The following is a 23441-nucleotide window of genomic DNA, read 5'->3' as shown; positions in this document are numbered from 1 at the left end:
CTCTGATGTTTTATAAAGGTGTTAATTCCCAGAGTAATTATCTGAGTGTTGCCCATGGGGGGGAGGGGGCACCCCAATAGTAGAGTGCCAGGTATTGGGGAGCTCTGTGGTGACCCCTCATGTGTCTTCTCCCCTGCAGGCAGTATGAGACCGTGGTTCCTGTGGAAGACCCTCTCGTCACAGAGGTGACGTCCACGCTGCAAGAATGGGCGTCTCTGTGGAAGCAGCTGTACGTGGTAAGTCCCTGACAACGCGGAGGAGAAGGATGTGCATCGCAGCGTGAAAGGGTTACGTATCTGACAATTTGTCTCTTTAAGGCCTAGAGGCGCGGGGCGGCGTAGGGCCCTAGAGGCGCGGGGCGGCGTAGGGCCCTAGAGGGCAGAGTTGACATCCTGCGGTTTGGCAGTGTGCTTATTGGTCGAGGAGGGCGGTGACCTCAGCCTGTGTTTGAGACTAATGCTGTGAGAGGGGAGGGGGAGAAGCAGAGACAAGGCATCTGATTGGTCAGAGCAAAGAGCATAGGTCTGACATCACACCATGAAGACACCGCCCACTCAGCACAGGTGTAGAGAGAAAATGAATGGCAGGGGGGACCCCAACCCTGCAGGTAACACCCAATCTGGGGTCCTGGCACAGCTGCCACTAGGGGGCGCCCCACCTGTAGAGTCCCCCAGAGCTCCATTCTCATCAGTTTTCTCCTTTTTTTCTTGGATTTCTGCTTTTTCAGTGAGAGCAGTTCATGTGATAGAGCAGTGATGGCGAACCTTTTAGAGACAGAGTGCCCAAACTGCAACCTAAACCCACTTATTTATCACAAAGTGCCAACTCGGCAATTTAACCAGAATACCAATATAGTATATATTCCATGTACTTTATCATTCAGCAATAATAGCCTGCCTATATTCAATGTGCTGCCTGTGCTGTTCATAGTGCGCCCGGCGCTGATGAATGGCAGGAAAAGTCTAGGGCATATTAGTACACCATAGACTATTTCCAGGGTGTGGGTGCCCTCAGAAAGGGCTCTGAGTGCCGCCTCTGGCACCCGTGCCATAGGTTCGCCATCACTGTGATAGAGCATTGCTGCAGATATTGCCCCTCCCCCACACACCTCCCTCCTGGGGGGCAGCGAGGACCCCCCAGCGCTGCCTGCTGCTGACACTTGGGCTCCTGTTTAGGGTCGGACTGGGCAGCCCAGCATCAGTAGAGACCCCCATTACTGACTGTGCAGAGCATAAACCAGCCGAGAACTGTAAATGCAGCTTTGGATGTGGCTGGAGCGTGAAATTATCTGCAGATTTTGGCCGCTCTCCTGTCACCCGTGCGTCCCTCGCCCGCAGCGCCCAGATCTAACGCCCTCCGCGGATACAAGACGTGAGGTAATTTCTGACACAATCATTGCTGTGAGGTCCATGAAACGGACACTGCGGACGTCCCTGCGCCCCCCCAGGAGCAACACAGACCTGAGATTGTGTGATACTGTCTGCTGAGCTGTGTATCTAATCCTATCATGTGTGATACTACCTGCTGAGCTGTGTATCTAATCCTATCCTGTGTGATGTGTCTGCTGAGCTGTGTATCTAATCCTATCCTGTGTGATACTGTCTGCTGAGCTGTGTATCTAATCCTCTCCTGTGTGATACAGTCTGCTGAGCTGTGTATCTAATCCTATCATGTGTGATACAGTCTGCTGAGCTGTGTATCTAATCCTAGCCTGTGCGATACTGCCTGCTGAGCTGTGTATCTAATCCTATCCTGTTGATACTGTCTGCTGAGCTGTGTATCTAATCCTATCATTGTGGATACAGTCTGCTGAGCTGTGTATCTAATCCTCTCCTGTGTGATACTGTCTGCTGGAGCTGTGTATCTAATCCTATCCTCTGTGATACTGTCTGCTGAGCTGTGTATCTTAATCCTATCCTGTGTGATACTGCTGCTGAGCTGTGTATCTAATCCTATCCTGTGTGATACTGTCTGCTGAGCTGTGTATCTAATCCTATCATGTGTGATACAGTCTGCTGAGCTGTGTATCTATCCTATCCTGTGTGATACAGTGCTGCTGAGCTGTGTATCTAATCCTATCCTGTGTGATACTGTCTGCTGAGCTGTGTATCTAATCCTATCCTGTGTGATACTGTCTGCTGAGCTGTGTATCTAATCCTATCCTGTGTGATACTGTCTGCTGAGCTGTGTATCTAATCCTCTCCTGTGTGATACAGTCTGCTGAGCTGTGTATCTAATCCTATCCTGTGTGATACAGTCTGCTGAGCTGTGTATCTAATCCTATCCTGTGCGATACTGCCTGCTGAGCTGTGTATCTAATCCTCTCCTGTGTGATACTGTCTGCTGAGCTGTGTATCTAATCCTATCATGTGTGATACAGTCTGCTGAGCTGTGTATCTAATCCTCTCCTGTGTGATACTGTCTGCTGAGCTGTGTATCTAATCCTATCCTCTGTGATACTGTCTGCTGAGCTGTGTATCTAATCCTATCCTGTGTGATACTGACTGCTGAGCTGTGTATCTAATCCTATCTTGTGTGATACTGCCTGCTGAGCTGTGTATCTAATCCTATCCTGTGTGATACTGTCTGCTGAGCTGTGTATCTAATCCTATCCTGTGTGATACTGTCTGCTGAGCTGTGTATCTAATCCTATCCTGTGTGATACTGACTGCTGAGCTGTGTATCTAATCCTATCCTGTGTGATACAGTCTGCTGAGCTGTGTATCTAATCCTATCCTGTGTGATACTGTCTGCTGAGCTGTGTATCTAATCCTATCCTGTGTGATACTGTCTGCTGAGCTGTGTATCTAATCCTCTCCTGTGTGATACTGCCTGCTGAGCTGTGTATCTAATTCTATCCTGTGTGATACTGTCTGCTGAGCTGTGTATCTAATCCTCTCCTGTGTGATACTGTCTGCTGAACTGTGTATCTAAGCCTATCCTGTGTGATACTGTCTGCTGAGCTGTGTATCTAATCCTATCCTGTGTGATACTGTCTGCTGAGCTGTGTATCTAATCCTATCCTGTGTGATACAGTCTGCTGAGCTGTGTATCTAATCCTATCCTGTGATACTGTCTGCTGAGCTGTGTATCTAATCCTATCCTGTGATACTGTCTGCTGAGCTGTGTATCTAATCCTCTCCTGTGTGATACTGTCTGCTGAGCTGTGTATCTAATCCTATCCTGTGTGATACCGCCTGCTGAGCTGTGTATCTAATCCTATCCTGTGTGATACCGCCTGCTGAGCTGTGTATCTAATCCTATCCTGTGTGATACAGTCTGCTGAGCTGTGTATCTAATCCTATCCTGTGTGATACTGTCTGCTGAGCTGTGTATCTAATCCTGTGATGTTGTTCCGGAGCAGCATACAGGACTGCACCCCCATCATGTGGCGTCGCTCCTCTCTCCGGCTGCTGATGTGACCCACTTTCTGTGTTTGGGGCGGGTGCCCGCGGGCGGCTTCCTCTCCCAGTGCCCCTCCCCCACAGATCAGCCCCCCCCCCAATCACTGGACGCAGGACTTTTAGGCTCTTAGGGATTAAATCCTCTGCCGCCCATCCCCCACGTGTTGGCGCCGGTCTGGGGCAATGTGGGGCGCCCGCTGCTGGGGACTCTCTGGGATTTTCATGCTTTAGACTCCAGATTTGTAATAACAGGAGCCTACAATACAAGATCTCTGCTTGCTGTGATATGGGAAGTTCATTGTTTACATCCATTGACTACATCTTGATCTAATACTTGTGCCCGGATCTCACACTGTATGTTGGGGGCTCCCCTGAATCTCACATTGTACACGGTGGCCCCCCTGAATCTCACATTGTACACGGTGGCCCCCCTGAATCTCACATTGTACACGGTGGCCCCCCTGAATCTCACATTGTACACGGTGGCCCCCCTGAATCTCACATTGTACACGGTGGCCCCCCTGAATCTCACATTGTACGCGGTGGCCCCCCTGAATCTCACATTGTACGCGGTGGCCCCCCTGAATCTCACATTGTACGCGGTGGCCCCCCTGAATCTCACATTGTACGCGGTGGCCCCCCTGAATCTCACATTGTACGCGGTGGCCCCCCTGGGTCTCTTGTTGTACGCGGCGGCCCCCCTGGGTCTCTTGTTGTATGCGGCGGCCCCCCTGGGTCTCTTGTTGTATGCGGCGGCCCCCCTGGGTCTCTTGTTGTATGCGGCGGCCCCCCTGGGTCTCTTGTTGTATGCAGCGGCCCCCCTGGGTCTCTTGTTGTATGCAGCGGCCCCCCTGGGTCTCTTGTTGTATGCAGCGGCACCCCTGGGTCTCTTGTTGTATGCAGCGGCCCCCCTGGGTCTCTTGTTGTATGCAGCGGCCCCCCTGGGTCTCTTGTTGTATGCAGCGGCCCCCCTGGGTCTCTTGTTGTATGCAGCGGCCCCCCTGGGTCTCTTGTTGTATGCAGCGGCCCCCCTGGGTCTCTTGTTGTATGCAGCGGCCCCCCCGGGTCTCTTGTTGTATGCAGCGGCCCCCCCGGGTCTCTTGTTGTATGCAGCGACCCCCCCCCCCCCCGATCTCTTTTTTTATGCTGCGGCCCCCCCCTGGATCTCTTATTTTATGCTGCGGCCCCCCCTGGATCTCATGTTGTATGCTGCGGCCCCCCCTGGATCTCATGTTGTATGCTGCGGCCCCCCTAGGTCTCTTGTGTGCTGCGGCCCCCCCTAGATCTCATGTTGTATGCTGCGCCCCCCCCCCCCCGGATCTCACGTTGTATGCTGCGGCCCCCCCCCAGATCTCACGTTGTATGCTGCGGCCCCCCCCCAGATCTCACGTTGTATGCTGCGGCCCCCCCTGGGTCTCACGTTGTATGCTGCGGCCCCCCCCTGGATCTCTTATTTTATGCTGCGGCCCCCCCCCTGGATCTCACGTTGTATGCTGCGGCCCCCCCCCCCCCTGGATCTCACGTTGTATGCTGCGGCCCCCCCCCTGGATCTCACGTTGTATGCTGCGGCCCCCCCCCCCTGGATCTCATGTTGTATGCTGCGGCCCCCCCCCTGGATCTCACGTTGTATGCTGCGGCCCCCCCCCCTGGATCTCACGTTGTATGCTGCGGCCCCCCCCCCCCCTGGATCTCACGTTGTATGCTGCGGCCCCCCCCCCCCCCTGGATCTCACGTTGTATGCTGCGGCCCCCCCCCTGGATCTCACGTTGTATGCTGCGGCCCCCCCTGGGTCTCTTATTTTATGCTGCGGCCCCCCCCCCCTGGATCTCATGTTGTATGCTGCGCCCCCCCCCTGGATCTCATGTTGTATGCTGCGGCCCCCCCCTGGATCTCATGTTGTATGCTGCGGCCCCCCCCCCCCCCCCCGGATCTCATCTTCTCCTCCTCGGCTTGCACATCTGCAGTTCTGCGTGTTTAACCCTTTTCTGGCAGGGAGCAGCCCGAGTGATGGGATCCAGGCTCTGTGCTGTGTGTTTCCATGGAGACCCAGCAAACCGCGCTTCCCACGCAGCCTCTTCTCCTGTCTGTCTGCGCCCACTCAATTCTCACCTCCTGCCTGGTACCCCGACTGTGACTGAGAGCAGGGGACCAGAGGAGCCCCGAAACCACCGTACCAATTCCTCTGTGTAACTGGCGCCATAGATCTCATGCTGCGGCGTGTGCAGGAGGTTCAGCTCCGTTCCCTCCAACATGTCTGACTATGACCAAATGAAGGAAAAGCTGCTCTGGGGCACAAACTGCTGCCGACAAGTGAACAGGAACCTTCATGAGGCGCTGTGCCCGGTGTGCTGCTGCTCGTCCTATAATCAGGGGTTCAGCTAGAGTCCTATGGGCCACAGGCCAATTGCCTTCAGAGGTCACCCCATTAGTACATAGCGCCCCCCTGTGTGTAACGTAAACTCCAGCTGTTTTGTGTCATAAGCGTACCCGTATAAATACAGGGCAATCCTGGGGGAAAACCTGGTAGAGGCTGCAAAAGACTGGAGACTAGGGCAGAGGTTTACCTTCCAGCAGAACAACCACCCTCAACATCCAGGGTTTAGATCAGAGCATCTTCATGTGTTAGAACGGCCCAGTCCCCGTCCAGACCTAGATCCCATTGAGAATCTGCGGCAAGACTTGGAAATTACTGCTCAGACGTTCTCCATCCAGTCTGACTGAGCGCAAGCTCTTCTGCACAGGAGAATGGGCAGAAATGTCACCCTCTAGATTAGGGATCAGCAACGTCCGGCGCGCCAGATGTTCTGAAACTACAATTCCCAGAATCCTCCTTTCACTTCTGTGGGCATCACAAAAAGAGCCGAGTAAGTTTGCATGCTGGGAGTTGTAGTCACGGATCAGCAGCTGGAGTGCCGGAGATGGCTGATCCCTGTTCTAGATGTACAAAGCTGGTCGAGACAGACCCCAAAAGACCGGCCGCTCCTACAAAGTACTGACTCAGGGGGGTGAATACTAATTAAACTTTTTGAAAACCATGGGGAAGATTGATCAAACTGGCAGAGAGTAGAACTGGTTTAGTTGCCCATAGCAACAGATTGGCGTCTCCTCTCCTTCCCGCCTCGCACAGACTTGTTACTTTGTGTCGCTCGATCACATAAATACATTTCATTTTGTGGAAAAGTTAAAGGGGTGTGAATACTTTTTCAAGGCAGTGTACAGATGAAATCAGCACAGACTGTCATCGGGGCCCCCCCAGGTCCTGTCACCCCCTGACTATACCCCCCCTCCCCCCCCCCCCCCCACTACAGTTCCTGTCTTGTATTTTGTTTAGTGTGATTGTTCACCATGTCTGCTTGCTGTCAGTGAACGTGAACATTCTTATTTAAATCCAGTGCAGATCTAAGACTTCTCACAGCTGAGGGATTGTTACAGTGTACCCAGTTTAGAGAATCCTGTGGGAGCAGGCTGGAGAGGCCTAGTCCCGCTGATGGTTCGTTTCAGTGTATCGGAGCCTTTAATAAATCTCCAGACTGACGAGAGGCGCCGGTTGTTGGCAGGATTTGCGGATCGCTGTTTTTGGACATGCGGCGCCTTAGTGACAGGTGTAGTTGAATATTACTGGCGTGTTTGAGGGGGGGTCACCTTCTCTGACGGCAGATGAGCGATCGGATGCTGACTACATTTTGGCGGCATTAATATTGTAGTGAGAATTCCTTCCACATGGCTGATCACGCGATTGTTTTCGACAGGTCCATCACGTCTCCTCCTGTGGGAGATACCCGCCGGCGCCTGGCGTTGCCTACCGCGTGCCAGGCTGCATTATAATACATCTCAGTCCTGACCCCCCCCTTATAAATTATTAATGGGGGATTACAGCTGCCCAACCACCTGTGATCGCTGTGCTGACCCAGCGCAGGCGCAATCATCGCATGTTTCGGAGCAGGGCCCTATAGCAAACATTAAATGGGGCCCCGCTGATGATGGATGTCACCGCCATTAATCCCTTTAATTTCCATTCTTTGCTGTTGCATTGGGGCCTGTACAGCTCCTCGCCCGCCATTACAATAGGCTGCTTCTATGGTACATGGACACAGTACAGTCCTGCGGGTTATTGGAAACAGTCAGCAAGCTTGTGGGCAGACAACTTCGCTGAGCTCCTATAATGCATGGGGGGCTTTGGTTTCCTGCATCCGCAAAGCACCTGAACAAGACTCTGAACAAGCAGGGAATGCTGGGAGATTTCAGCTCTGAAGCTGCAGAATTGTGTGGAGAGCCGCTAGAAGGATCTCTTCAGGCTGAGGGCTTTTGCTGAAGAGCAGCATTTAGGCCTCCTGCACACGAACTTAGGTGTCCTGTTGCCGTATTGCAGACCACATAAACGGACACCATTCCGTGCGCATTCCGTATCACGGATGCGGACTCATTCACTTAAATGGGTCCGAAAATGCGGAACGGAAGCATGGGACAGAACCCTACGGAAGCACTACGGAGTTCCGTTCCGTACTTCCGTTCCGCAAAAAGATAGAACTTGCTCTATCTTTTTGCAGAACGGATGGATCACTGACACATTCAAGTTGAATGGGTCTGGATCCGTCCTGGAGACCGCACAAACGTTCTCCGTGCAACTTGCGGTCCCCAGTGCACGGAACGGAACACATATGTTCGTGTGCAGGAGGCCTAAGTGGAATTTGCTGTATTTGGTCTCGTTCTTATTCCGGGCAGCGGATCTCTGGTCATCTCTGGCACAGGCTGTGTAATACATAGTCCTGCATGTGACGAGTGTAGCAGAGCTGAGCTTGTCATGTGCAGCAGAGCTGAGCTGTTAAAGGTTATGGGAAACACTGGAAGCTCAAAGTATTCAGACAGTGATGGATATTTGGCAGTTGCCTCCGGTAAACTCTGTCGGAGAATCGGTTCATTTAGCGGTCAGATTGGCGCACTTTTCTGCCTGGTAGATGGGTAAACCGCAGTGAGGATTGAACCTGCTACTAGAGCTCGTCCGGGAAGGATCCCAGTTACCAAAGCAACTCACCGAGGAGATGGAAACTTGTTGTCTTGGCTGAGATCCAGAAAAGCAATCAAGAGCGAGAGGGCGGCCGGCGCGGACCGGAGCAGCGCCATCTGAGTGACACCTCCCCGCCCCAAATGTTGTTCATGGAAAATGCTCTGGAAATAGAATTTTGGGTACATGTAAATCGGCGCCGGCCACTCGTGCATCACAGCTGATATTCGTCACAGTGTCGGGAAGCATGCTTTGCTGCACTCACAATTCTGCTCTTACATATTCTTATACTTCAGTCACAACTAGAGCTGAACTCATAATTCTAATGTCACATTTTTTCTTGCACTCCCATCATATCCGGAGCTGCACTCATAATTCTGCTGTAGATCTTGCCCCATATTCCTGTTACATCTTGTCTTATATTCCATTTACCTCCAGAGCTGCACTCCTAATTCAGCTGTAGATCTCGGCTCCTGTCCTAGCCAGAGCTGTGCTCCTGATTCTGCTGTTACGTCTGGTCTTACACTCCAGGCACATTTCTGCTCATTTCCCTGCCGCCCCTGCTGCCCCTGTTCTCTTCTCACCATGCTCTGCTCAGGTGCTTTGTCAGAAATGTTGTTTTCACGCCATGCACTTGAATGGGTCCGCAAACCCGGAGATGCGGTGCGGAAGCACGGATCGGAACCCCATGGAAGCACCACGGAGTGCTTCCGTGGAGTTTCTGGCCGTGCCTCGGCACAGAAAAAAAAAGTGGTGCATCCACTACTTTTTTGTGATGCAGACCCATTCAAGCGAATGGGTCCGCGATCCGCATGCGGCTGCCCCGCGGTCAGTGCCTGTGCATTGCGGACCACAATTTGCAGTCCACAGCACGAGCCCCAAGACTGGAGATCAGCATAAGAAAAGCAAAGTAACTCGGGCAGGGCTCATGCACACAAACCTTTCTTTTCCACATCCAATCTGTATTTTTCGCGGCTCAAATGTGACCCATTCACTTCAGCGGGGCCGCAAAGGATGCAGACAGGACACCATGTGCTGTCCGTATCCGTATGTCCGTTCCACGGCCCTGCAAAAAAAATAAAGCGTCCTATTCTTGTATGTTTTACGGACAAGGATAGGACAGTTCTATAGATGGCAGGGCGTTCCGTTCCGCAAAATGCAGACCGCACACGGCCGGTGTCGCAGAACAGGCGAGCAGGAGAGCAGAAAGTATGATGTGTACCTGTGCGCTCCTCTGATGATGTCACTGGTGGGCGGATCCAGCAGATCTGTGGCGGTTCTGTCTTCAGCCCACTCACTGCTGCAGATCTTCTCCTGTGAGTGGCAGATGACACGACTGCATTTCATTCCAGCAGCGCAGTAGAGAGCGGGCGGCCGAGAGATGAAAGCTCCTGATATCAGAGCCGGGTCATAGTGGCGGTAAGTAGGGTCAGGGCACGGAGCTCAGGGGGCGCAGAACCTGAACCAGCAGGGGGCAGCCATAGACAAGCACATGAAGGAAGGAAAGTAAAAGTGTGAAGTATATGGAATGTATGCAGCAGAGCCGAGCACCGCGTGGACTTGTGGGGTTCAGTTCTGTAACTTCCTCACCATTTTCAAGATCTCTGCTTGCTGGGAACATTCTTACCTAGAGGCTGAAAACCTGCTCAGACCTCTTACAGCTGAAGGTTTGTTGCAGTGTATCGGTGCTCTCAGCTTGGAGGCCAGGACCAGAGAGAGAGAGAGACTTGTGCTGCTCCATTGGCCTCATAGAAGACTGTAAACAAGATTATAGAATGTGGTGCTTCTGTTCACTGACTGCAAGCGGAGGTCTTGAAAATGTGTGTTAGAAGGCTGCAGAATCTGCTGCGCTGGCTGATTAACCCCTTGTCATCTCTCCTCCCCCAGAAGCACAAGGTGGACCTCTTCTACAAGCTGCGGCATGTGATGAACGAGGTGATTGACCTGCGCAGGCAGCTGCTGTCCGGCCACCTCACCCAGGACCAGGTGCGAGAGGTCAAGAGGCATGTGACCGTGCGGCTGGACTGGGGCAATGAGTGAGTAGTGACGGGGTCACAATGATGGGAGTGATGTGTGGCGGCGGCGCCCCCTGTGCTCTCACCCCCTCTTCTCTCCGCAGACACCTGGGTTTGGACTTGGTTCCCCGCAAGGAGTTTGAAGCCGTAGATTCCGACAAGATCAGCGTCTCTGACCTATACAAGATGGTGAGGCACCAACCTGCGGCTGTACTACTACAACTCTCAGCATGCTCTGACAGCTTGAGCCTCTTGGTTCATGATGGGAGTTGCAGTTTCACAACTGCAGGACTCTCACCCCCATGAGGCTCCTCTGAGGAGCGGAGTATCTGTGTGAAACAAAGCACTTCCTGGTCCTGTGGAGTCACATGGTGTGTCACATGATCCCACTCAGCCAGTTAGCAGCTCTGAAGACAATCATGTGACCTGCAGTCTAGGATTAACTGGCTGCATCACATGATCATTGTCAAAGCAGCTGCCTGGGATCATGTGACACGCCATGTGACTGCAGAGAACCAGGAAGTGCTATCATATTGTGACTAGAAGCCGCCCGTTGCCCAATCTCTGCTTGCTGTCAGTGACTGTGAACATTGATTGTTGACATCCAGAGTGTTTATAACCATTCTGACCGCACAAGCTGATACATTGGTACAGACCCTCAGCTGTGAGAAGAATTAGGTCAGGATGGGTTTTCAGCCTCTGAGGGTGAATGTCACCATTCACTGACGACGCGCTGCTTGACTGCTGTCTCCTTCGCTCTGTGCGTTGTCCTTTTTAGATTTATTTTTGTCATTTTCATCAGTTGGGGGTCCTGAGTGATGTCTGTGCCATATCAAGGGTCTCGTGTGATGTCATGGGGGTGTTCCATGTGATGTCGGGGGTCCTGTGTGATGTCTGTGCTATATCAAGGGTCTCGTGTGATGTCATGGGGGTGTTCCATGTGATGTCGGGGGTCCTGTGTGATGTCTGTGCTATATCAAGGGTCTCGTGTGATGTCATGGGGGTGTTCCATGTGATGTCATGGGGGTCCTGTGTGATGTCTGTGCTATATCAAGGGTCTCGTGTGATGTCATGGGGGTGTTCCATGTGATGTCGGGGGTCCTGTGTGATGTCTGTGCTATATCAAGGGTCTCGTGTGATGTCATGGGGGTGTTCCATGTGATGTCATGGGGGTGTTCCATGTGATGTCATGGGGTGTTCCATGTGATGTTGGGGGTCCTGTGTGATGTCTGTGCTATATCAAGGGTCTCGTGTGATGTCATGGGGGTGTTCCATGTGATGTCATGGGGTGTTCCATGTGATGTCATGGGGTGTTCCATGTGATGTTGGGGGTCCTGTGTGATGTCTGTGCTATATCAAGGGTCTCGTGTGATGTCATGGGGGTGTTCCATGTGATGTCATGGGGTGTTCCATGTGATGTCATGGGGTGTTCCATGTGATGTCATGGGGTGTTCCATGTGATGTCGGGGGTCCTGTGTGATGTCAGGGGGGGTCTTGTGTGATGTCAGGGGACCTGTGGGATATCGTTGGGTTTCCATGAGATGTCGGGGGTCCTGCAGGATGTCGGGGATCCTGCGAGATGTTGGGGGTCCTGTGTAATGTCGTCGGGGGGGGGGGGGGGGGGGGGGGGGTTCTTGTGTGATGTCAGGGGACCTGTGGGATATCTTGGAGTTTCCGTGGGATGTCAGGGGTCCTGTGGGATGTCGGGGGACCTGTGGGATATCGCAGGGTTTCCATGAGATGTCGGGGGGTCCTGTGGGATATCGTGGGGTTTCCATGGGATGTCGGGGGGTCCTGTGGGATATCATGGGGTTTCCATGGGATGTCGGTGGTCCTGTGGGATATTGTGGGGTTTCCATGGGATGTCGGGGGTCCTGTGGGATGTCGGGGGACCTGTGGGATATTGTGGGGTCTCCATGGGATGTCGGGGGTCCTGTGGGATATCGTGGGGTTTCCATGGGATGTCGGGGGTCCTGTGGGATGTCGAGGGTCCTGTTCTTCGTTGCTTTCTTGCCCCTTGTGCGGCCCTCACTTTGTATTTTTTCTTTGCAGCATCTGTCAAGTCGACACAGCGTACAGCAGAGCACGAATCAGGTAAAGGGGGGCTTCAGAAAACGGGGACAGGGGGGAGATGACTGTAGGGCTCCCCGTTCCATGCTGGACTGAGGAAGGTTAGCGTTTGCCGCGGTCACCTGTAACACTCCCTATGCCCCCCCCAGATCAATACAGAACGAGGCAGATTCTGGTCTCCAGGAAAGCTGGGTGACCACCGTTAGGGCTCCCATAATGCATCTCACCCAGCTCTTCCAGATTCTGCCTTTTATTTATGTGGCTCAGCGCCCAGTCCTCCCACAGCACGGAGGGGCAGTGGATGGTGTGTACTTCACCCAGTATCTGGACGGGGTCACAGGTAGGGGGACGGGTCGGATGATCCAGGCTGCTGACAGGTGACCTGCTGTGCTGTCACAGGTGGATACCCTAAGGCAGAGGCACAAGGAACCTCGCGCCCCGGTCCCTCATCACCTGCTCCTCAATCTGAAGAGCTTCACACACAGCAACATCGGGGAGGACGTGGACCTCTTCTTCTCACTGTACGACATGAGGGAGGCTCGTCAGATCAGGTGATTCACTCCCCATCACCTCCATTCACCCCTCTACTGACTGCTCCTGTCATCTATGTCTCTGCCCCGGGTCCTGCTACCTGCATGTCTCACTTCCTCAGTGTCTCCTGTCTCTGTCACATTAACCTCTGTCTCTCCTCCTAGTGAGAGGTTCATGGTCCGACTCAACAAGAACGGAGGCCCCAGGAACCCGGAGAAGCTGGAGCGGCTCAGCGCCCTCTTCACCGTACGTGATAGACATCCTGTATATATTATAGATGAGGCCCAGAGTCCAAGGACGGTCACACAGGGCCTGCAGGGATGTATGTACACAGTGACTGCACCAGCAGAACAGTGAGCGCAGCTCTGGAGTATAATGCAGGATCAGTAATGTATGTACACAGTGACTGCACCAGCAGAATAGCGAGTGCAGCTCTGGAGTATAATACAGGATGTAACTCAGGATCAGTACAGGATAAGTAATGTATGTACACAGTGACTGCACCAGCAGAATAGCGAGTGCAGCTCTGGAGTATAATACAGGATGTTACTCAGGATCAGTACAGGATAAGTAATGTATGTACACAGTGACTGCACCAGCAGAATAGTGAGTGCAGCTCTGGAGTATAATACAGGATGTAACTCAGGATCAGTCCAGGATAAGTAATGTATGTGCACAGTGACTGCACCAGCAGAATAGTGAGTGCAGCTCTGGAGTATAATACAGGATGTAACTCAGGATCAGTACAGGATAAGTAATATATGTACACAGTGACTGCACCAGCAGAACAGTGAGCGCAGCTCTGGAGTATAATGCAGGATCAGTAATGTATGTACACAGTGACTGCACCAGCAGAATAGTGAGTGCAGCTCTGGAGTATAATACAGGATGTAACTCAGGATCAGTACAGGATAAGTAATGTATGTACACAGTGACTGCACCAGCAGAATAGTGAGCGCAGCTCTGGAGTATAATACAGGATGTAACTCAGGATCAGTACAGGATCAGTAATGTATGTACACAGTGACTGCACCAGCAGAATAGTGAATGCAGCTCTGGAGTATAATACAGGATGTAACTCAGGATCAGTACAGGGTAAGTAATGTATGTACACAGTGACTGCACCAGCAGAATAGCGAGTGCAGCTCTGGAGTATAATACAGGATGTAACTCAGGATCAGTACAGGATAAGTAATGTATGTACACAGTGACTGCACCAGCAGAATAGTGAGTGCAGCTCTGGAGTATAATATCGGATGCCCACTGATCAGCGGTGAGGTGCATTTAGTTTTTCCATTTTATGATATTTCTTGGTCTCACTACTTCCTGCCCTTGAAGTTAGGGTTTCCGGATTTGCCTGTTCCGTTATGTTTTGCCCACAGCTATGATGGCAGTGTGAGCGGTGACGGGGGCTCAGGGGACTTTTTACTGACATGTCTATTGTGTGGTGTCTGCTCTTGGCTGTCAGTAAGGTTTAGCTCTCGAGGTGACGTGTGACTTGTTTGTACTTTATGACAGGATTTGAGCAGTAAGGATGTGAAGCGCGACCTCCACCTTGTCGTCCATGTAATCAGGATAGGTAGGTGACCCCTGCCCTCGTCCCCATGTTTCAGTCATCCCTATGGGGAGCACCGATGACTTTACGTCTTTCTGTGTTTCAGGGCGAATGCTTCTAAACGACTCCCGGAAAGGTCCGTCTCACATCCATTACCGGAGACCCTACGGATGCGCTGTGCTGAGCCTGGGGGAAGTGCTGCCGGCGCTGTGCGAACATCGGGACGAGAAGGACTTTGTCATGAAGGTCTATATGTGAGTGCACAGCCCCGATAACAGTCTGTAGGAGTAGAAGTGTATATTGGTGCATAGATACAATGTAGCCGTGTATATCATTACTTGGATACATGTGAGTACATGGATCTCAGTGGAAGTGTTCTTCATTCGTCGGCCATTGCTGGTGGATGATGGGTGTATTAATCTAACAATAATTCATACTAATAACATAGCAGAGTGACCCGACCCTGGAGCAGCTTGTGACAGACATGGGGGGATTACAGTAAACCCGGCAGATGGGGGACGCTCCGTGTGGAGGTCAAATGCTGGATCTGGGATAAAATCCAAGCCGCCCAACAGCACAACATGAAAGCAAGAGACCCCTCTAGTGAGCCGCGTGGCAGAGCCGAGAGTGGCCTGTACCCGGTGTATATCTGTTATACGATGAGGGTTTATACCTCACGTGTCCTCCGTCCACTTCCTGCTGAGCTTGAGCTTTTATAAAGTAGCCAGTCTGAACAAGCAGAGCTGCACTGCAAAGCAAGTGGGCCGTACAGGCTGCTCTGGTTGGTGGTCTACATAGAATTTTTATGCTACAATTGAAATTGTATTTTACATTTTTGTCAACTAAGAAAGTATGAAAAAATGAGAAATCTGTGAATGGCGGCTTTACATTGATGTCTATGCAGTGCGGGGGCTGGGTGCAGCTCGGAGGTCTCCCCGTCACTCACAGGAATCTCTGTGATACTGTCTACAGGTGTAATAATGAGAATGAATGGTACCAGATCCACGAGAACATCATCCGGAAGACCAGCACCAAGTACTCCACACCCAGCTCCAACTATGGTACTGGAGCGCCCTTTCCCCTCCCCCGGAGCGCCCCCTTTCCCCTCCCCCGGAGCGCCCCCCTTTGCCCTCGCCCGGAGCGCCCCCCTTTGCCCTCGCCCGGAGCGCCCCCCTTTGCCCTGGCCCGGAGCGCCCCCTTTGCCCTGGCCCGGAGCGCCCCCTTTGCCCTGGCCCGGAGCGCCCCCTTTGCCCTGGCCCGGAGCGCCCCCTTTGCCCTGGCCCGGAGCGCCCCCTTTGCCCTGGCCCGGAGCGCGCTTCCTTGCGGACAGAATGGCCCCCTCCCCAGAGCAGCAGATTTACAGGGTAAAGTGTTAGTCGCCCCCTCGCCCTTTACATGGAATCCCCTGTGTGACCCCCGATGTCTTCTGCTGTTCTTTTGCTCTCTCTTTGGGATGTGGTTTCTGCACCGCGGATAGCTCCCCACCCATAGACTGCAGTCCTAGGGAAGAAAGGTGCAGGGTTCTCCATGTACGGCCCCCGCAGTGTTCACTTACCGCTCCCAGTGATAAGCGGTGCCCAGGTCACCTGCCGCTGATCCCCTGGTGCCTCCTGCCATTATTCAGGTTGTATCGTCTTTCTGCTCATCCAGGTCTCATCGTGTCGTTACAACTCCTGCGAGGGGACATGGAGCAGATCCGCCGAGAAAACCAGCTGCTGTTTAACAGAGGGGCGGCCGTCACCCGCAAACTGGGGTTCCCTGATGTCATCATGCCAGGTATAAGTGCATCAAACCACCGCCTGAAGAAGATGAGAAAACTTTACTGAATCCCTTATATAAGAATATGGGCAGAAAACCCAATATAGGTCAAACTGATCAAAAAATCCAGAGACACGTGGGGGCACAAGTCCTGGAGCTAACAGTTGTACCGAGGCTGTGAACCGGTAACGTACCCTGCGTATATCCATGTACCAGCACAAAGAGGCGCCAATAACTAGTGCATAACCCCCGCTAACTAAACCGCGCAGTCAGATCCCGCTCAACGCGTTTCTACAGAGTTATCTGTATCATCAGGAGCCATTAATGACAGATTAGATAATATAGGTTTTACGTATACAGTGCCTTGCAAAAGTATTCACCCCCCTTGACTTTTGTTACATTACAGCCTTAAGTTCAATGTTTTGTTATTCTGATTGTTATGTGATGGATCAGAACACAATCGTCTAAGTCGGTGAAGTGAGAAAGATATATAAATAAAACTATTGTTTAGAAATAGTAAACATTGTCCTGTGCGTATGTATTCACCCCCTTTTGTTAGGAAGCCCATAAAAAGCTCTGGTGCAGCCAATTGCCTTCAGAAGTCACATGATTAGTGACATGATGTCACCTGTGTGCAGTCTATGTGTCACATGATCTGTCATTACATATACAGACCAGAGGCTGCAGCACCTGAGCAAGAGGCATCACTGACCAAACGCTGCCATGAAGACCGGGGAACTCTCCAAACAAGTAAGGGGCAATGTTGTGGAGAAGGACAAGTCAGGGTTAGGTTATAAAAAAATATCCAAATCTGTGATGATCCCCAGGAGCGCCATCAAATCTATCATAACCAAATGGAAAGAACATGGCACCACAGCAAACCTGCCAAGAGACGGCCGCCACCAAAACTGACGGACCCGGCAAGGAGGGCATTAATCAGAGAGGCAGCACAGAGACCTAAGGTGACCCCGGAGGAGCTGCAGAGTTCCACAGCAGAGACTGGAGGATCTGTACATAGGGTGGCAATAAGCCGTACGCTCCATAGAGTTGGGCTTTATGGCAGAGCGGCCAGAAGAAGCCATTACTGTCAGCTAAAGACAATAAGGCCTGTGGGAGACCCCAAAATGTATGGAGGAAGAGGCTCTGGTCTGAGGAGACTTCCAAAATGTATGGAGGAAGGGGCTCCAGTCTGAAGAGACTAACATTGGACTTTTCGGCCATCAAAGAAAACACTGTGTCTGGCGCAAACCCAACACATCACATCACCCAAAGAGCACCATCCCCACAGTGAGACATGGTGGTGGTGGCATCATACTGGGGGAACTGGGAAACTGGTCAGAGCGGAGGAAAAGATGGTGCTAAATACAGGGATATCCTTCAGCAGAACCTGCCCCACTCTGTGCGTGATCTGAGGCTCGGACGGAGGTTCACCTTCCAGCAGGACAATGGCCCCAAACACACGGCTAAAGCAACACTTGTGGTTTAAGGGGAAACCTGTAAATGTGTTGGAACGGCCGAGTCACAGCCCAGATCTCAGTCCAATAGAAGATCTGAGGTCAGACGTAAAGATTGCTGTTCACAAGCGCAAACATCCGACCTGAAGGAGCCGGAGCCGTTCTGCAAGGAGGAACGGGCAACAATCCCAGCGGTCAGATGTGGCGACTGCTCCTAGAGACTTCTCCAGAGCGACTCGGAGCTGTGATTGCCGCAGAAGGGGCTCTACAGAGTACTGACTGTAGGGGGTGAATAGTTCTGCACATTGACTGTAGGGGGTGAATAGTTCTGCACACTGACTGTAGGGGGTGAATAGTTCTGCACACTGACTGTAGGGGGTGAATAGTTCTGCACACTGACTGTAGGGGGTGAATAGTTCTGCACATTGACTGTAGGGGGTGAATAGTTCTGCACATTGACTGTAGGGGGTGAATAGTTCTGCACACTGACTGTAGGGGGTGAATAGTTCTGCACACTGACTGTAGGGGGTGAATAGTTCTGCACATTGACTGTAGGGGGTGAATAGTTCTGCACATTGACTGTAGGGGGTGAATAGTTCTGCACACTGACTGTAGGGGGTGAATAGTTCTGCACACTGACTGTAGGGGGTGAATAGTTCTGCACACTGACTGTAGGGGGTGAATAGTTCTGCACATTGACTGTAGGGGGTGAATAGTTCTGCACACTGACTGTAGGGGGTGAATAGTTCTGCACATTGACTGTAGGGGGTGAATAGTTCTGCACACTGACTGTAGGGGGTGAATAGTTCTGCACATTGACTGTAGGGGGTGAATAGTTCTGCACACTGACTGTAGGGGGTGAATAGTTCTGCACACTGACTGTAGGGGGTGAATAGTTCTGCACATTGACCTCTTCTGTTATTTTGTCCTATTTGTTGTTTGCTTCACATCTTCGCGGTTGTCGGCAGGTTCTGTAATTACATGAAGCAAATCCTCAAACAATCCATGTGAATTCCAGGTTGTGAGGCCCCAAAATGCAAAAAAAAGTCAGGGGGGTGAATACTTTTACAAGGCACTATATATATGCACAGGTGAAACTCTAAAAATTTGAATATCGTGCAAAGTTCATTTATTTCAGTGATGCAACTTAAAAGGTGACACTGACACATGAGACGGATTACCGGCAGCGAGATCTCAGGCCTTTGGTATAATCTGGATGATTACGGCTTATGAAACCCCAAAGTCACAATCTCAGGTCCCCTTTGCTCGGGGGGTAGGGGTTAATTAGCCGACTGGAGGGCGACACTGAGCCGAGAATATTCAACCTTTTCACAAAATTCTAATTTTAAGCTGCATTACTGAAATAAATGGACTTTTGTACGATATTCAAATTTTTTTAGTTTCACCTGTAGATACACACACACATATAATATACATAGGTACAGAAGTGCTGATACAGTATATCCACCCCCCTATAGAGCAGACATACACGTCCCCTTGTGCGCACACACAGATAGATATACATATATACACACACACACACAGATATATATATATACACAGGAGGTTAGGATATGTACACATACACATATAATATACATAGGTACAGAAGTACTGATACAGTATATCTATCCACCCCCCTATAGAGCAGACATACACGTCCCCTTGCGCGCACACAGATAGATATACATATACACACACACACACACAGATATATATATATACACAGGAGGTTAGGATATGTACACATACACATATAATATACATAGGTACAGAAGTACTGATACAGTATATCTACCCCTCCATAGAGCAGACATACACGTCCCCTTGCGCGCACACAGATAGATATACATATACATACACACACACACAGATATATATATATACACAGGAGGTTAGGATATGTACACATACACATATAATATACATAGGTACAGAAGTACTGATACAGTATATCTATCCCCCCCCTATAGAGCAGACATACACGTCCCCTTGTGCGCGCACACAGATAGATATACATATACATACACACACACACACACACAGATATATATATATACACAGGAGGTTAGGATATGTACACATACACATATAATATACATAGGTACAGAAGTACTGATACAGTATATCTATCCACCCCCCTATAGAGCAGACATACACGTCCCCTTGTGCGCGCACACAGATAGATATACATATACACAGGAGGTTAGGATATGTACACATACACATATAATATACATAGGTACAGAAGTGCTGATACAGTATATCTATCCACCCCCCTATAGAGCAGACATACACGTCCCCTTGTGCGCGCACACAGATAGATATATATGTGTGTGTGTATATGTATATCTATCACACACACATATATATACATACATATACACAGGAGGTTAGGATATGTACACATACATATATAATATACATAGGTACAGAAGTGCTGATACAGTATATCTATCCACCCCTCCATAGAGCAGACATACACGTCCCCTTGCGCGCACACAGATAGATATACATATACACACACACACACACACACAGATATATATATATATACACAGGAGGTTAGGATATGTACACATACACATATAATATACATAGGTACAGAAGTACTGATACAGTATATCTATCCACCCCTCCATAGAGCAGACATACACGTCCCCTTGTGCGCACACACAGATAGATATACATATACACACACACACACACAGATATATATATATATATACACAGGAGGTTAGGATATGTACACATACATATATAATATACATAGGTACAGAAGTACTGATACAGTATATCCCTCCCTCCATAGAGCAGACATACACGTCCCCTTGCGCGCGCACACACGTATATTTAGCGCGCGCTGTAGTATCGGGGGGACAGAGACATTTCCTGCACATTGTCCGGCTGCTTCTCTTTGGTTTATATGAGGGTCACGTCGGTCTTTGGGTTGCTCCACTACAGTGACCGCTATGTCACCGGTTTCTGGCGGCAGTGACTGAGCGCTTGTTGTCACCTTGTCCTGGTGGCGCTCGCCCAGCTCTGCTCACTCTGTACCCGCTCACTGCTCTGTCTTTTCTTTCTCTGCCCCTCGCCTCTACTTTCCCTTCGCTCAGACATACAGACGTTGGAGTGTAAGTCCCTATGCACACCACTGCTTCCGCCTAGTCACTGGCCGCTGCCTGGCGGGGGCGCTGACATCACGTGCTGTTTTCCCAGCTCTGCCACCCGGCCAGTGAATGGCGCTGCAGACATTGACATCGCTGCACAGGAGTGATGCTCTGCAGTATGGCAGCAGGCCTCATGTTCTGCATATGTTAGAGATGCTTTGCTGTGCTCTGCTTTGGGTGCAATGCTCTGCAGTGGTTAGTACTTATGCCATGTGTGTATTGTCCTGGCAGGGGATGTGCGCAATGACCTCTATGTGACTCTGGAGAGGGGCGACTTTGAGAGAGGAGGGAAGAGCGTGCAGAAGAACATCGAGGTCACCATGCACGTGCTCTACGCTGACGGAGAGAACCTGAGGGTGAGAAGCTTCATCAGGACGTATCTTACCAAACCCCAGTCACATCCAGAGCTGCATCTACAGTTCTGATCTCGTCTGCCAGCATGTGTGCAGCGCAGCTCGGATGTGACTGTGGACATGATGTCATCAACCAGTACAGAACGATCAACTAGCATCCCCTCTGTATTAACCCTGCGTGTACCAGTAACGGCGTCAGCAGCTCCTGCAGATGGTGATTAATGTGTGACTTGTGTCTTGCAGGACTGTGTCAGCCTGGGCACCGGGGAGCCCCCGCGTACGCAGTACCACTCATTCGTCCTTTACCACAGCAACAGCCCCCGGTGGGGGGAGCTTGTAAAACTGCCGATCCCTATTGACCGATTCCGGGGTTCCCATCTACGCTTCGAGTTCCGGCATTGCTCCAGTACGTTGTGGGTGCAGGGCACAGTAATGGCTGACCAACAAACAGCCTGTGGCAAATCATGTGGCATGGGGCCCAGTGGGTACGGGTTTAATGGGAGAGCCCCTGTTTGCGGACAACCCGGTTAGTAATCACAGATCTCACTTTCCCGTCTGTGCAGCAAAGGACAAAGGGGAGAAGAAGCTCTTTGGTTTTTCCTTCACTCCACTGATGAGAGACGACGGGACGACACTGTCCGATGACATCCACGAGCTTTACGTCTACAAGGTATAGACAGGCACTGACCGCGCCGCTCCCTTCCCGCATCCTCTGGCCGCACTGCTCGCTTCCCGCATCCTCTGACCGCACTGCTCGCTTCCCGCATCCTCTGACCGCACCGCTCGCTTCCCGCATCCTCTGACCGCGCCGCTCCCTTCCCGCATCCTCTGACCGCACTGCTCGCTTCCCGCATCCTCTGACCGCGCCGCTTCCATCCCGCATCCTCTGACCGCACTGCTCGCTTCCCGCATCCTCTGACCGCACTGCTCGCTTCCCGCATCCTCTGACCGCACTGCTCGCTTCCCGCATCCTCTGACCGCACTGCTCGCTTCCCGCATCCTCTGACCGCACTGCTCGCTTCCCGCATCCTCTGACCGCGCTGCTCGCTTCCCGCATCCTCTGACCGCGCTGCTCCCTTCCCGCATCCTCTGACCGCACTGCTCGCTTCCCGCATCCTCTGACCGCACAGCTCGCTTCCCGCATCCTCTGACCACGTGTCTCTCCACAGTGTGATGAGAACAGCACCTTCAATAACCATGCGCTCTACCTGGGGCTACCCTGCTGCAAAGAAGACCAGAGCGGCTGCCCCAACATCCCATCTAGCCTCATATTTCAGCGCAGCCCAAAGGAGACGTTCTGCATCTCAACACAGCTCTCCTCAACCAAGCTCACACAGAATGGTATTTGTGCGCAAGAGACCCCCCCAACAGCAGCAACCAGTGTACACGTACCCCCAACAGCAGCAACCAGTGTACACGTACCCCCAACAGCAGCCACCAGTGTACACGTACCCCCAACAGCAGCAACCAGTGTACACGTACCCCCAACAGCAGCCACCAGTGTACACGTACCCCCAACAGCAGCCACCAGTGTACACGTACCCCCAACAGCAGCCACCAGTGTACACGTACCCCCAACAGCAGCCACCAGTGTACACGTACCCCCAACAGCAGCCACCAGTGTACACGTACCCCCAACAGCAGCCACCAGTGTACACGTACCCCCAACAGCAGCCACCAGTGTACACGTACCCCCAACAGCAGCCACCAGTGTACACGTACCCCCAACAGCAGCCACCAGTGTACACGTACCCCCAACAGCAGCCACCAGTGTACACGTACCCCCAACAGCAGCCACCAGTGTACACGTACCCCCAACAGCAGCCACCAGTGTACACGTACCCCCAACAGCAGCCACCAGTGTACACGTACCCCCAACAGCAGCCACCAGTGTACACGTACCCCCAACAGCAGCCACCAGTGTACACGTACCCCCAACAGCAGCCACCAGTGTACACGTACCCCCAACAGCAGCCACCAGTGTACACGTACCCCCAACAGCAGCCACCAGTGTACACGTACCCCAACAGCAGCCACCAGTGTACACGTACCCCCAACAGCAGCCACCAGTGTACACGTACCCCCAACAGCAGCCACCAGTGTACACGTACCCCCAACAGCAGCCACCA

General features: G+C 51.8%; 1 protein-coding gene across 6 annotated transcripts in view; it reads left to right on the top strand.

Annotated features, from left to right (window-relative positions):
* The window catches only part of DOCK3 (dedicator of cytokinesis 3), a 110657-nt gene that overhangs the window by 43559 nt on the left and 43657 nt on the right, over positions 1-23441 (top strand). For 4 of the 6 annotated variants that reach the window (XR_006387151.1, XM_044273278.1, XM_044273277.1 and 1 more), the window contains exons 5-18: positions 140-236; positions 10294-10442; positions 10526-10610; positions 12474-12515; positions 12891-13042; positions 13187-13268; positions 14541-14601; positions 14684-14831; positions 15550-15638; positions 16228-16353; positions 21191-21315; positions 21556-21718; positions 21876-21982; positions 22482-22653. Coding sequence is in view for 5 of the 6 variants with exons in the window: in XM_044273278.1 (XP_044129213.1) it covers positions 140-236; positions 10294-10442; positions 10526-10610; positions 12474-12515; positions 12891-13042; positions 13187-13268; positions 14541-14601; positions 14684-14831; positions 15550-15638; positions 16228-16353; positions 21191-21315; positions 21556-21718; positions 21876-21982; positions 22482-22653 (1598 nt within the window). In the remaining variant the exon portion in view is untranslated. Of the gene's footprint in view, positions 1-139; positions 237-9737; positions 9826-10293; positions 10443-10525; positions 10611-12473; positions 12516-12890; positions 13043-13186; positions 13269-14540; positions 14602-14683; positions 14832-15549; positions 15639-16227; positions 16354-21190; positions 21316-21555; positions 21719-21875; positions 21983-22481; positions 22654-23441 lie in introns of those variants that run through there. The other 2 variants (XM_044273279.1, XM_044273280.1) reach the window with 2 other exon arrangements.

The sequence above is a fragment of the Bufo gargarizans genome, unplaced genomic scaffold, assembly GCF_014858855.1.
Source record: "Bufo gargarizans isolate SCDJY-AF-19 unplaced genomic scaffold, ASM1485885v1 fragScaff_scaffold_573_pilon, whole genome shotgun sequence".
Classification (NCBI taxonomy): Eukaryota; Metazoa; Chordata; class Amphibia; order Anura; family Bufonidae; genus Bufo; species Bufo gargarizans.
Note: the sequence above shows the minus strand (reverse complement) of the source record. Positions and strands in the feature narration are given on the sequence as shown.